The sequence below is a fragment of the Balaenoptera ricei genome, chromosome 16, assembly GCF_028023285.1.
Source record: "Balaenoptera ricei isolate mBalRic1 chromosome 16, mBalRic1.hap2, whole genome shotgun sequence".
In the NCBI taxonomy this organism is placed as follows: Eukaryota; Metazoa; Chordata; class Mammalia; order Artiodactyla; family Balaenopteridae; genus Balaenoptera; species Balaenoptera ricei.
The window spans coordinates 8,189,073-8,202,433 of NC_082654.1; the positions used below are offsets into that span (position 1 = coordinate 8,189,073).

General features: G+C 48.2%; 1 protein-coding gene across 7 annotated transcripts in view; it reads left to right on the top strand.

Annotated features, from left to right (window-relative positions):
• The window catches only part of CHST15 (carbohydrate sulfotransferase 15), a 99,485-nt gene that overhangs the window by 41,979 nt on the left and 44,145 nt on the right, over window positions 1-13,361 (top strand). For all 7 annotated transcript variants that reach the window (XR_009497967.1, XR_009497966.1, XR_009497969.1 and 4 more), the window contains exons 2-4: window positions 8,362-9,410; window positions 10,122-10,461; window positions 12,368-12,514. Coding sequence is in view for 3 of the 7 variants with exons in the window: in XM_059899957.1 (XP_059755940.1) it covers window positions 8,865-9,410; window positions 10,122-10,461; window positions 12,368-12,514 (1,033 nt within the window). In the remaining 4 variants the exon portion in view is untranslated. The remainder of the gene's footprint in view (window positions 1-8,361; window positions 9,411-10,121; window positions 10,462-12,367; window positions 12,515-13,361) is intronic.

The window sequence follows — 13,361 nt, forward strand, 5'->3', positions numbered from 1 at the left end:
CAGGTCACTTAGCCGTTCTTCTGCGTCAGTTATTCTGCTATTGATTCCTCCTAGAGAATTTTTAATTTCATTTATCGTGTTGTTCATCATTGTTTGTTTGCTCTTTAGTTCTTCTAGGTCCGTGTTAAACGTTTCTTGTATTTTCTCCATTGTATTTCCAAGATTTTGGATCATCTTTACTATCATTACTCTGAATTCTTTTTCAGGTAGACTGCCTATTTCCTCTTCATTTGTTTGGTCTGGTGGGTTTTTACCTTGCTCCTTCATCTGCTGTGTGTTTCTCTGTCTTCTCATTTAGCTTAACGTACTATGTTTGGGGTCTCCTTTTCGCAGTCTGCAGGTTCATAGTTCCCATTGTTTTTGGTGTCTGCCCCCAGTGAGTAAGGTTGGTTCAGTGGGTTATGTAGGCTTCCTGGTGGAGGGGACTGGTGCCTGTGTTCTGTGGATGAGGTTGGATCTTGTCTTTTTGGTGGGCAGGACTACGTCCAGTGGTGTGTTTTGGGGTGTCTGTGACCTCATTATGATTTTAGGCAGCCTCTCTGCTAATGGGTGGGGTTGTGTTCCTGTCTTGCTAGTTGTTTGGCATGGGGTGTCCAGCAGTGTAGCTTGCTGGTCATTGAGTGGAGCTGGGTCTTATCGTTGAGATGGAGATCTCTGGGAGAGGTTTCGCCATTTGATATTATGTGGAGCCAGGAGGTCTCTGGTCGACCAATGTCCTGAACTTGGCTCTCCCATGTCAGAGGCAGAGGCCTGACACCCGGCTGGAGCACCAAGACCCTGTCAGCCACATGGCTCAGAAGAAAAGGGAGAAGAAAAAGAAAGAAGGGAAGGAAGGAAGGAAGAGAAAATAAAGTTATTAAAATAAAAAATTTAAAAAATTATTAAAAATAAAAAAATTAAAAAGTAATAAAAAAAGAAAAAGAAAGAAGACAGCAACCAAACCAAAAAACAAATCCACCAATGATAACAAGTGCTAAAAACTATGTTTAAAAAAAAAAAAAAAAAAGGACAGACAGAACCCTAGGTCAAATGGTTATAGCAAAGCTATACAGACAAAATCACACAAAGAAGCATACACATACACACTCACAAAAAGAGAAAAAGAAAAAAAATATATATATATATATAAAAAAGGAAGAGAGCAACAAAATCAATAAACAAATCTACCAATGATAATAAACTCTAAATACTAAACTAAGATAAACATAAAACCAGAAACAAATTAGATGCAGGAAGTAAACCCCAAGTCTACAGTTGCTCCCAATGTCCACCACCTCAATTTTGGGATGATTCTTTGTCTATTCAGGTATTCCACAGATGCAGGGTACATCAAGTTGATTGTGGAGATTTAATCGCTGCTCCTGAGGCTGCTGGGAGAGATTTCCCTTTCTCTTCTTTGTTCACACAGCTCCTGGGGTTCAGCTTTGGATTTGGCCCCGCCTCTGCATGTAGGTCACCTGAGGGCATCTTTTCCCCGCTCAGGCAGGACGGGGTTAAAGGAGCAGCTGATTCGGGGGCTCTGGCACATTCAGGCCGTGGGAGGGAGGGGTACGGATGCAGGGTGAGCCTGCGGTGGCAGAGGCCGGCGTGACATTGCACCAGCCTGAGGCGCGCCGTGTGTTCTCCTGGGGAAGTTGTCCCTGGATCACGGGACCCTGGCGGTGGCGGGCTGCACAGGCTCCCGGGAGGGGAGGTGTGGAGAGTGACATGTGCTCACACACAGGCGTTTTGGTGGCGGCAGCAGCAGCCTTAGCGTCTCCTGCCCGTCTCTGGGGTCCGCGCTGATAGCCGCAGCTCACGCCCATCTCTGGAGCTCATTTAGGCGGTGCTCTGAATCCCTTCTCCTCGTGCACCCCGAAACAATGGTCTCTTGACTCTTAGGCAGGTCCAGACCTTTTCCTGGACTCCCTCCCGTCTAGCTGTGGTGCACTAGCCCCCTTCAGGCTGTGTTCACGCCGCCAACCCCAGTCCTCTCCCTGGGATCTGACTTCGGTTAACTTTTATCACATAACAAAACAAGGCTCGGTGACTTAAAACAGAAACCGTTTATTATTTCTCATATGTCTGTAGAGATTGGCTGGGGGTCAGTAGGGTATTGGCTGTTCCAGGCTGGGCTCAGCCAGGCGGCTCTGGTCCACATGTCTCTCATCCTCCTCCTGGCCAAGCCGCCATGTTCTTCCCACAGCGATGGTAAAGGTGCAGAGGGTAGGTGGACACACTCGACCCGTCTTACGGCCTGGGCTTGGGACTGGCCTGCTATCACTGCTGCCTTGTTCTTCTGGCCAAAGCAGTTTCCAAAGCCAAGCCAAAGGCTGGAGAAAAGTATTCCGCTCCTTTGATTGGAGGAACTGCAAAGTCATTTATGTGGTGAAGGTGGTGAATATAGGGAGGGATAACAAACTAGAACCAAAATGCAATCTGCCATAAATAGTAATAAACTGCTACTTATCCAATACTTATTGTGGGCCAGGACTACGTATACATAATAATAACTAACATTTATTTAGCACTTACTGTGAGCCAGACACTTCTACGCACTTGACATGAATTGTTTCGTGTAATGCTCACAGCAGTGCTATGATACAGACCTTAAGATTATTCCCAGTTTCCATCCAAGGAAACGGGAGGAGAGAGGTTTAGTGACTTGCTCAACGTCAAAGCCGGGTAACCCTGCTTGAGCACCCAGGCTCCAGCGCTGTATGTGATCTGTTACTATCGTCAAGGACTTTTGAGAATACAGAGGTCTAGATCACTTAAGGGACTTGTCTGCAGTCACTGGGTGGACACAACTTGAGCATCCTGGCCCACGTGACTGCTGACTGTATTCTTCCCACTGTGCCATCGGCCAATGAGTGTTAATTGAGGAATGTAGCTTTATTCTGTTCGCTGACTGTGATGTGGTCAAAGGCATAAAATCCAGGTATGAGACTGAAGCTGATCATCTGTTGTTTGTCCAGAACCCTCCCGTCTTGTTAGCTTTCGTCTCAGTCCCAGTGACAAACTTAGAATATCTTTGAGCTAAATGTGAAAGATGTTCCTTTTGCCACTTGTTGATTAATATTCCTTGAAAAAAACTTATTTCCATATGCATAGCCCAAAGAGAAATGTCAGTGGTTAGACATAATAATCAGAAGAAGGCTTTGTGTTTTAGTAAAGGTTAATTGAGACCCATCAATTTTTTTTTTTCTTTAAAACATTAAAGTAAAATAATGTAATTAGCTATTTTTTTCCTCTCTACTCCCAGAGGGCAGATGTAAATGTTCTACCTAAATGAAGCTATTTATTTAAATTCACCCAGATTTCTTTGGAAGTTTTGTACATCTTTCTTCTGCCATATCAGCTTAGAGCTACAATAATTTAATAAGTTTTTCCTAGGGTGAAATTGGATGCCCTTTATCGATCTTACACTGAGAGGGCATTCAATTACTTAATCTGAAGTGGTATATCTGGATCTCTCGATTACAGTTTTGTTATAAACGGCTTGCTAATGATGTTCGGAGTGCATAGGTTAACAGGGGCCATCCTAGCCAGGGCTGGGTAATTGAATGCTTTCTATTTTGGGACCAGTTATGTGATCTCTTACAGTGGTACTAGGTTCCCACAATTACAGCCTGCATCCACAGGGCACCGTACTGAGCCCAGGCTGGGGAGCAATCTCACTGAAATGTATACCTGCCAACTCTGGTTTAATACCTGAATGGGAGCGCCAAGGGTCCTGTCTCATCTGAGTCCACTGGCACCAAAATGTGGACATTCCAGACAGGCGAAGTGCAGTGATATCCACGGCTTATTTCTTAAGAAAGAATAACCTGAGTGTTAGGTTTCGGAATGGCTGTTCGTGGGATAATTTGTGGCATATGGAAAAGGCCAATCCAGGAAAAAAGGAGCAACCCATTTTCCTTTCAATCCAGTCACATGAATTTGATTTTTCTTCACCGAGTGATGTTAGCTCATAGTTATATTTATTTTAAAGATCTTTTTGAAACCATACATAGTGTGCTTCTATGTAGTTGGACAAATACAGATACTCTTTGTGTTTGGACAAATCCTAGCCCTGACCCCGCCTTCCAGGCCTTCCAGAGTCTGGTCCCTGCCTTTTCTCCCATCCGTTTCCCTCGCCCGCACCTGCCCCATAGCCCAGCGGTCTGCTCTCCTGGTGGTCCCCATGGGCTTTGATCTCCAGCTTCTCTTCTTCATGGGGTCTTGACTTCCCTGATCTCCACGTAGCTGGCTTCCTTCTCATCATTCAGAGGCCCCCTCCTGAATTAGGTCTTCCCTGGCCATCCTCTCTACTCTATCTCCACTTCCTCCAAGGCATCAGCTCTCCCAGGGGGTGGAAGCCAGCGATGCTGTTAAACATCCTAAGTGTACAGAACAGCCCCTGACAACAAAGAATTATCTGGCCCTGGTGTGGCATTGAGAGCTCCTGTTCAAGGGTTTCCTTGTTTTCTCCCTTTATATTTTCTTCCTACCCTTTATTAGCATCTGAGATGATGTTACTCATTTGTGACTTTTTATTGTCTGTTGCCCTGCAGCCCCTAACTCCTGGTGGAATGCGAGCTCCAGGTGGAGGAAAGCCCTCCCTGTCATGGTCACTCCTGCACCATTGCCGTCGAGGCTGACAGGGGTGGCCTGGGAGCCTCCAAGCTCCAGGTCCTGCACTTACAAAGGCTCACAGCAATGTATCCACCTGGTTATGTGGCTGTTGTTTTTATTTTTATTTATTTAATAAATTTATTTATTTATTTTTTATTCTTGGCTGTGTCGGGTCCTTGCTGCGGAGCGCGGGCTTCTCATGGCGGTGGCTTCTCTTGTCGTGGAGCACGGGCTCTAGGCGCGCGGGCTTCAGTAGTTGTGGCTCGCGGGCTCTAGAGCGCAGGCTCAGTTAGCTGTGGTGCACGGGCTTAGTTGCTCCGCGGCATGTGGGATCTTCCCGGACCAGGGCTCGAACCCGCGTCCCCTGCGTTGGCAGGCGGATTCTCAACCACTGCGCCACCAGGGAAGCCCTGGCTGTTGTTTTTAATCAAGTATTTGACATACTGTACGCTGGCCATATGTTTTGATGGAATTTGTAAGTGTAAGATAGTTTTACATTTTTTTCCTCTAAGAGAGCACTCCCGGGGTTTTTTCCCACACCGATAAAATCTCCAACTCTTCAGACACCAGCTGGGTGTCCTACAATTCAGTTGAATTCTTACAGTAACTCCCTGGAATTAGCACAGACTTCACGGGTCAAGGGCTCAGTCCTCTGAGACTGCCCCCACTTCAGGCCCCAGTCACAAGTCTTGGGTCCCCAGGCTACCTACACTTCTGTCCTTTGGCTGCAAATTCAGAGGTTCCCACAGCCCCCTCCTCAGGTTCCACAATTTGCCAAAATGATGCACAGAACTCAGGAAAGTGCCTTACTGACTATTACAAAGGAGGTGATACAAGAACAGCCAGATGGAGGAGATGCACGGGGCAGTCTGGACCTTCCATGCCCTCTCCGGCTGCACCACCCGCCCAGCACTGCCATGGGCTCACCAACTAGAAAGCTCTCGGAATCCTGTCATTTAGGGGGTTTTATGGAGGTTCCACTGTGTAGGCACGAGTGATTAAATCTTTGGCCATTGGTGATTAACTCCATCTCCAGCCCTTCTCCCTTTCCTGGAGGTTGGAGAGGCAGGGCTGAAAGTTCCAAGCTTCTAATCAAGGTTTGGTCTTTCTGGCTACCAGCCCCATCCTGAAGCTGTCTGGGGGCCCCAGCAATAGTGGCTGAAAGGGGCTTGTTACGAATAGCAAAAGGTGTTGTCCCTGTCACCCCTATCCAAGGGTTCCAAGGGTTTTAGAAGCTCTGCGCCAGGAACTGGGGACAAAGACCAAATACGTATTTTTTATGACATCACACCTCCCATCACATCCTGGTTTCAGGCCTCCACCCCTGCACTTGCATCTTGGGCAGTGCCCAGTGCACAATCTGCCTTCAGAAGGGATCTGGTGAATCACAGAAGGGACGAATGAATGAATTATAGGAGAGTGTTTCTTTGAGGCCCTTAAGGCATCTGGAATTGTCTCCCCAGTTCTCTGCTCCCCGTTTTACATTTAAAAAGTGAGACGTGGAGTGGGAGGTCTGGCTGGAGGGTGCAGCCTGCCCAGGGGACAAATCCTCTGGCTCACCACGTCCCAGGCCTCTCGGTTGACACCACGTCCCAGGCCTCTCGGTTGAGACTGTCAGCGTCCCTGCCTACTCAGGTCTATTTGTTTATTTTGCTTGTCAAAGGAAACCTTTGTTCTTGTCGAGGAATGTTTTGCCCATCCTGTTGGGTCCAGATTTTGTACATTCTTGTCTTGGGGCTTCAAAGACCATGTTTGGAAAAAAATTGAATTAGGCCTCCTGTAGCCAGAGAGACAGAAGGGTGTGACCAGCTCCCCGCTGCGATGCTGGTTGGGGCCTCATTTTAACCCCACTTGGCCTTGTTTTTGGCATGTGGAAAATGTTTTCCTGGCCTAGTGAGGGGGTTTCCAAGCAGGGGAGCTTGCCCTGTTGTTTCTTCTGTTGGGGAGAATTGTTTGTACCCAGTGATGGGTCAGGGGTGGTTGAACAAGTTGGGGGCAGAGGTTTGAGCCTTGAGGTTCCCGACACGTCCCTCCCACTGCTCTCTGGGATGAGCAGGTGGCGGAGCCCGAGGTGCTGGCCTGGTTCCGGGGCCGAACCCTCCCACAGCCCCTGCTTCTCTGCGCTTCTCAGAACTGCTCTGACCCGCATCTCAGCCTTTACTCACTGGCATTCCTCAAACTGTTTCCTTGAGACAGTAGTGAGAGTTCTTTGGCCAATTATGTTTTGGAAACGTTGTGTGTTATATTCTTCTCCTGTGAAAAGTCCTACTCTAAAGAAGTCTGTGTAGGTTGGTCCATCTCATCTTTTCTCCAGGTAATTTAAGCACTGAAGACCTATCGACAACACGCAGGACATTTTGTGGAAGACATTTTAGGAAACTGCTTGGCTATTTCTTGGTCATTGTGTTTTGACAAAACATGGGCCTTTCGGTCCAAGGGAAGGGAATATTTCTGCTGGTGAGTTCTGATTGTTCAGCCTTTCAGCCAATATGAGAGGGGGCTTAACACAGGGTTAGTTAATATCACCTCCTCTAGGATTGTTGGAGGGCTGTGTGTATGCAGAATTGGAGGTGAGTCTGCCACCCTTGGGTAATTCTCAGGTGCTAAGGAAAAATAATGGGATGGGATCACCCATCCTTGATTCCACTTCAGATGTTCTTGGCATTCATTGACAATTAAAAACATAAGAGTAATAGTCATTGATGATGCTATTATTATTCATGTTATCTACCTTTTATGGGGTGCTAAGTATGTGTAGGCATTATGCAAAGTCTTCACATGCATTAGCTGATATAGTACTTGTTACACACTTGAAAGGGAGGTACTTTTTATCTAAATTTGACGGGTGAGGAAACCAGAGCTCAGAGAGGTTACATGGCTGGCTCAAAGTCACATAGCTAGCTAGTTAGCATTGTTCTACCACTGCTGGAAACTAAGTAGGTCTCCTTTTTTGCTCTTTTTACAACATCCACAAAGAAGTGTCATTTGGGCAACAATACATTTTATAACCGCAGGAGTCTATTAATGGATTTTGAAGAATCATGTTTTCCCCAGGATGATGAAAGTGAAAAATTGTTTTAGGGTCTAAAGTGTTCTGTTGCTCAGGGGAATACTGCACGTTGGATTTAATTGCTTAATTACTTAAAGTCAAAAAATTTTTTTTAACATGCTACATTCTACTGAAGGAGAGAATCATTTCAGTGTTTCTAAATTTTCATTAACTTTTGCATCCTAAACTAGTAATAAACGTTAGCTCTAGGTTAAGAGACTATTGGTGCTACTGGGAGAGTGAAAACCATTTTCTCTGCCTGCTCCCACCCTAAACATCCTCCTTCTTGGATTTTTTGTTGACTTAACAGCACTGATATTTCAATTCATCCCTCAAATTCATAGTCACTGACTGTGCATGAATCTGAGAATGACTGCAAGTCCTGGGATAGGGGGATCCAGTCACTTAGATGTGTCAAGGCAAAGGCATTACAGAATATGTGGGCTGTGCAAAGTAGGAGGTGTTTAATATGTTGCTGGTGGCGCTGGTGTTGGGGCCACATTTGGAGGCAGAGACTGAACTCCAAAGACAAGCACCAAAGACCCGAAACCTCTCCCTTTATCCTATATGATTTTCTGTAACTTGCTTGTGACCCAGCTGGCTTGGCTAAAATTGAGAAGTGGAAAAGAAGCGTGAACGTCTCTCCTTGGAAGATGGTCCCGGGGTTATTGCTATCATCACATAATGTAATAAAACCTCTTTTCTTTATTGTTTAGGTAATCTGACATCTTAAAGATTTTGAAGAGGAAACATTTCAAAGGAACACAGGCTGTAAAAGAAGAAATCTTCATGGACTCTGTGTGGATGGTGCGCCAATCCATCCGTCACTGAGGCCATGAGCTCTTCTCATCCCTTGGGTGTTCCCATGTTCTCCAGTGAGAACTCCTCCACTTCATTTGGTGCCATGGGAAAAACCTGAAGGACAGGAAGAATTGCTCCCGACCTTGTGGCTTTTTCCAGGATTGCAGGGGCTCTTACAGACCATGACAATTGGAGATCATTCGTGTTGTCTTTCGGAGTCGAACCAAAGAACGCGCTTCCTCATTCTCTGGTGTTTTAGCGCCTGACCATTTTTATATTTGTTTCTGTTGCTCGTGCCTTTCCACCATCTTATGTGATCACGAGACGTCCTTGAAGTTTTCCAGCACGACTTGCAGGCATCCGGACTCCTTGGGGGCTCGCCCATGGCTCGGCGGGCCAGCAGTCCAAGGGCATTACGATGAGGCACTGCATTAATTGCTGCATCCAGCTGTTGCCCGACGAAGCACACACACAGCAGGTCAGCTGCCGAGGAGGCCCCCATCACAGTCGCCAGGAGTGCCCCATGTGCAAAGGAGAAAACAAAATTGTGTTTCGCGTGGACGGTAAGCAGATGAACTTGCTTGCCGTTCTCGAAGTGAGGGCTGAAGGGAATGAGAGCTGGAGTGGGTTTTTGCGCTTCAAGAAGGGGAAGCGATGCAGCCTCGTTTTTGGATTGATAATAATGACGTTGGTGATGGCTTCTTACATCCTTTCTGGGGTCCACCAAGAGCTTCTGGTCTCATCGCCTTTCCGTTACGGAGCCCTCCCCAGTAATCCCAGCTTGGTGGACGGTGAAAATCCGAGTGACACAAAAGAGCATCGTCACCAGCCCTCTGTAAATAATATTTCGCACGTGAAGGACTATCCAAGCATTAAATTAATTGTCAACAGCATCGCAGCCAGGATTGAGTTCACAACCAGACAGCTCCCAGACGTGGAAGATCTCAAGAAGCAGGAATTGCACGTGAGTAGCCTGGTGCTTATCTCTGTGGACGGATTCTTAAAAAATTGCTGCTTCCTTTCCTGTCACCACCTTTGGGAAGAAAATGACCAAAAATTTCTCAAGTGTAGCAATGATAATTTGACAGCCTCATGGATGAGAGTTCACTGGGAGGTCTGTGTCCACGCTGTTAGCCCAGAGAAGGGAATTCTGTACTGAATGGCGCAGCAAGCAATGTTGAAGGACGCCCCTCCTAAAAATTCCTTTCCGGGACTTTTTGCTTGAAATGTGGCCCTGGCAGTTAAAGTTGCTTTTGTAGATCACCGTCATCTTGTTTCTAGTCTGTCCTAATCACAGTGTTTGCCTCTAACGGCCATTTAAATATCCAACTACATAGTCAAAAGTTCCAACTCTTTAATTTAGTTAGATTGCTGTGTGTGTGTGTGCGTGTGTGTGTGTGTGTGTGTGCAAGATAAATCATGGTAGAATGGATTTTGATTGAACTTTTATTTTCATTCTCTCCAAATATTATTTTTATTTGGGGTTAAGGAAAAGCATGTCATTGGCTGTTTACCAAGTTTTGCTTTGTTTTAGTATTTAGTCATCATCCAATAATACTTCCAATGTGAACGCTGTAATAAGTCTCAGGACAGGATCATACTGTGGACAGAATGTGCTTGTGCTAATGTTTTCCCCTCGGGGCGTCTCTCCCCCTTTTTGTCTTTTTGATTGCAGATGTTTTCAGTCATCCCGCACAAATTCCTCCCCAACAGTAAGAGCCCCTGTTGGTACGAGGAGTTCACGGGGAGGAACACCACCGACCCCTACCTGACCAACTCCTACGTGCTCTACTCCAAGCGCTTCCGCGCCACCTTCGACGCCCTGCGCAAGGCCTTCTGGGGCCACCTGTCGCACGCGCACGGCAAGCACTTCCGCCTCCGCTGCCTGCCGCGCTTCTACATCATCGGGCAGCCCAAGTGCGGCACCACCGACCTCTACGACCGCCTGCGGCTGCACCCGGAAGTGAAGTTCTCCGCCATCAAGGAGCCGCACTGGTGGACCCGGAAGCGCTTCGGTGCGTGCCAGCGCGGGCCCCGGTCCCCGCGGCCAGGGTGCACGTGGGGGTCTCTCACCAAGCCCGGTGCATCTGCCGCCTTCATCCAGTTGCTCCTTACGCGCACGTCAGGGTCGGGATCAGGGGTCACCGTCAGGTTCGGGGTCACGGTCAGGGTTGGCGTGGGAGCCCTGAGACTGACCCGAGCAGGGCTGTGCGAGGCCGCAGGAGGGATGCAGGGCGGGGAGATGAGAAAACACGCCGAGATGCAGAGGTCAGACAATTCTCTGGTTTAGGGATGCCCAGGGAGACATCCAGCAGGACCGAGCACCCAGCTCCCGACCACCCGGTGAGCATGTACGGAGCGCCGGCAGTGTGTAGGGCGAGGGAAAGGGGGCAGTATCAGCAGCTCTTCTTGTTCGGAAGGGCACACGCAGCACCCGGGAGTGGTGAGTGCTGGCCGGGTGGACGTCTGTCGGGGGCTGTCCATCCAGCTCCCAGCTCCGCGCTGTTCCTGATAGAGCCTGGCACCCACACGCCCACCCCCGGAGGTGGCAGGAGAAAGAAAGATGGCTGCATGAGCGGGGTTTCCGCTTCCTGCTGGTTCATCCCAGGGCCCTGAGCCTGTCATTGAGCTGCTTCGGGCTTCTTTTCTCTGACCTGACCCTTCGGCTTCGCAGGGTCAGAATGAAAGCCCCAGGGAGATAATTCTGGGAGACCCTGCTCACAGCACCCCACCCCTTTCCCACGGGGTTGGCATGCAGGCTGCTTTCTGCTGGAGCCACCCGTCTGCCCTTGGGTCACTGTTTCCTCTCCTTAACCTTTTCCCTTCTGCCAGGAGACGTTTGGTCACTGGAGCTAAGGGATGACAAATGCCAAAGTTCGGGAAGCCCTCGAGGGTGGTTTCTGTGCAAAGGACCTAGGTTGCTTGGAAGGGAATTTTGAAAGTTTTTCTTAGTACAGCCTAAGTTGAGACCAAGTCTTAACGTGTTTCCCGACAAACATTTGACTTAATCCCTTTGATGTTCCTCCTGGAGTGAACAGAAGCGTAAATGTGTCTTTTGTGCTTGGCAAGGGCAGCTGTGGGAGCCAGGGTTTCTCTACTCGTCTGAAGAGCGGCCTCCCCTACACAGCTCACCATTTTCCCCCGTGAAAACCAGGTTCCCACTGGCAGAGGAGAGAGAGGCACAGGGGCATGTGGGCCTCTGGATTCTGAGCTCCAGTGTCACCTTGAACCTCTTGCTGTTTTGCCCCAGATGCTCTCTCTCCACTTTCCATTAACGTTGGTGGCTGTGGTTTAGGGCAGTGTGTTGTCAGTACATTTTCAAGTGAAATGTACCCACTTCTGAGGCAAGGGCAAAATTTAGGCTGCATGTGGCTGATGCCAGAATAACCCAGGTGTCCGTCCGGGGACCATCGATTCCCCTTATTGTTTGGACAGATGGACAGACTGCTTGATGGAATAGAACCTCAGGAAGGTGCTGGTCGGACCTGGTGAAGAAGACTCATCTGAGCTTCCAAGGATGCTGGCCCTCCGATGGGCTGCCTTTTCTTTTGATCCAGTGTGTGGATCCTGACACCATTGCTGCCCCGCCCCTGGGGGGCCTCACCTGGTGCACATGTTAACCAGCCCCAAACTCTCTGTCCCTCCAACGAGACTCGATTATAGTTCTTGAACAGGCATGCCAGCCTTTCAGTGGCTACCTTGCAGCTTAATGGTGGTGCATTCCACCCCTCGAAGTGCACGTGGGTTAAAAGATCACGGCCCATTCACAGACGCCCCTCCCTCTCTTGCAGCTCCTTGGGCTGAGCCTTGGCTGCTGCAGCTGGGCCCTTGGACCTTTCCACCCCGCCGTGGTCACTCCCCGGCAGCCATCAGCCCAGCCGTGGCAGCTTTGTCCTGACTCCTGCTTCCTGGTTCTTGTAGGAATCGTCCGCCTGAGAGATGGTCTGCGGGACCGCTATCCCGTGGAAGATTATCTGGACCTCTTTGACCTGGCTGCACACCAGATTCATCAAGGACTGCAGGCCAGCTCTGCGAAGGAACAGAGCAAGATGAATAGAATCATTATCGGTATGGCTTCCGTGTAACTCCCGCGAGGGCCCCCCTGCTTCTGCCCGGGGCCAGGCCGGGCTTCACTGCACCTGCGAGCATTTGCGTGATGCCTGCCGGCAGCTGCTGAGCGTGCGCTTCCCCGCTAGCCATCGCTCTCACCCCCGTGTAAGATGTTCATAGTGCTCGTGCAACTTCAATAAAGCAGGAATGTTTAGTAGACTGTCTGGTTCTGTGGAGACTCAAGCATACCTGAACTGGCTTTTTGAAAAAGTTGCCATTTCTTTGCTTTTACTTGAATTAAGCTTGCATGCTTGATTTCTTTTCATGATACACCCACCTGAGTAAGTTTGGTTGGGGGATCATGAATGTAAAATGAACCAGTGAGTCATCAGTTTAATTCTTGTGGCTTTTGTACTCCCTGGCCGCTGGGACCCTGCAAAGACGGAGGTGGCCTCTCCTGAAATAGATGCCACCCTATTGCATCGTGGGTGACTAATTGCTGTTGAGAAAGCTTAGGCCTTGTCAGGCTAATGCCTTTAGACATTCAAAATGAGGTGGTTTGATTAATAGTCATTTTTTAAAAATTTACAAGAGTGTTTTATAGAAAACATATCTATTCACTCTCTCTATTGGATTCAGCTTAGGAGAAGACATTTATCCACTTACACCTCTGAAAGGGAGAAATCGAATCACATATTTTGCTTAAATTGATTACCTGAGGCAGTGAGCTATTTTTTTATTCTCCTAAATCTGTTATATTTTGATTCTCCAAATTCGGTGACTATATTAATGACTAAAAGGAATTGTAATCAACCATTTGAAAGATGGATCTTTACTTAACTCCCATATCCAGGGGGACAGGCTT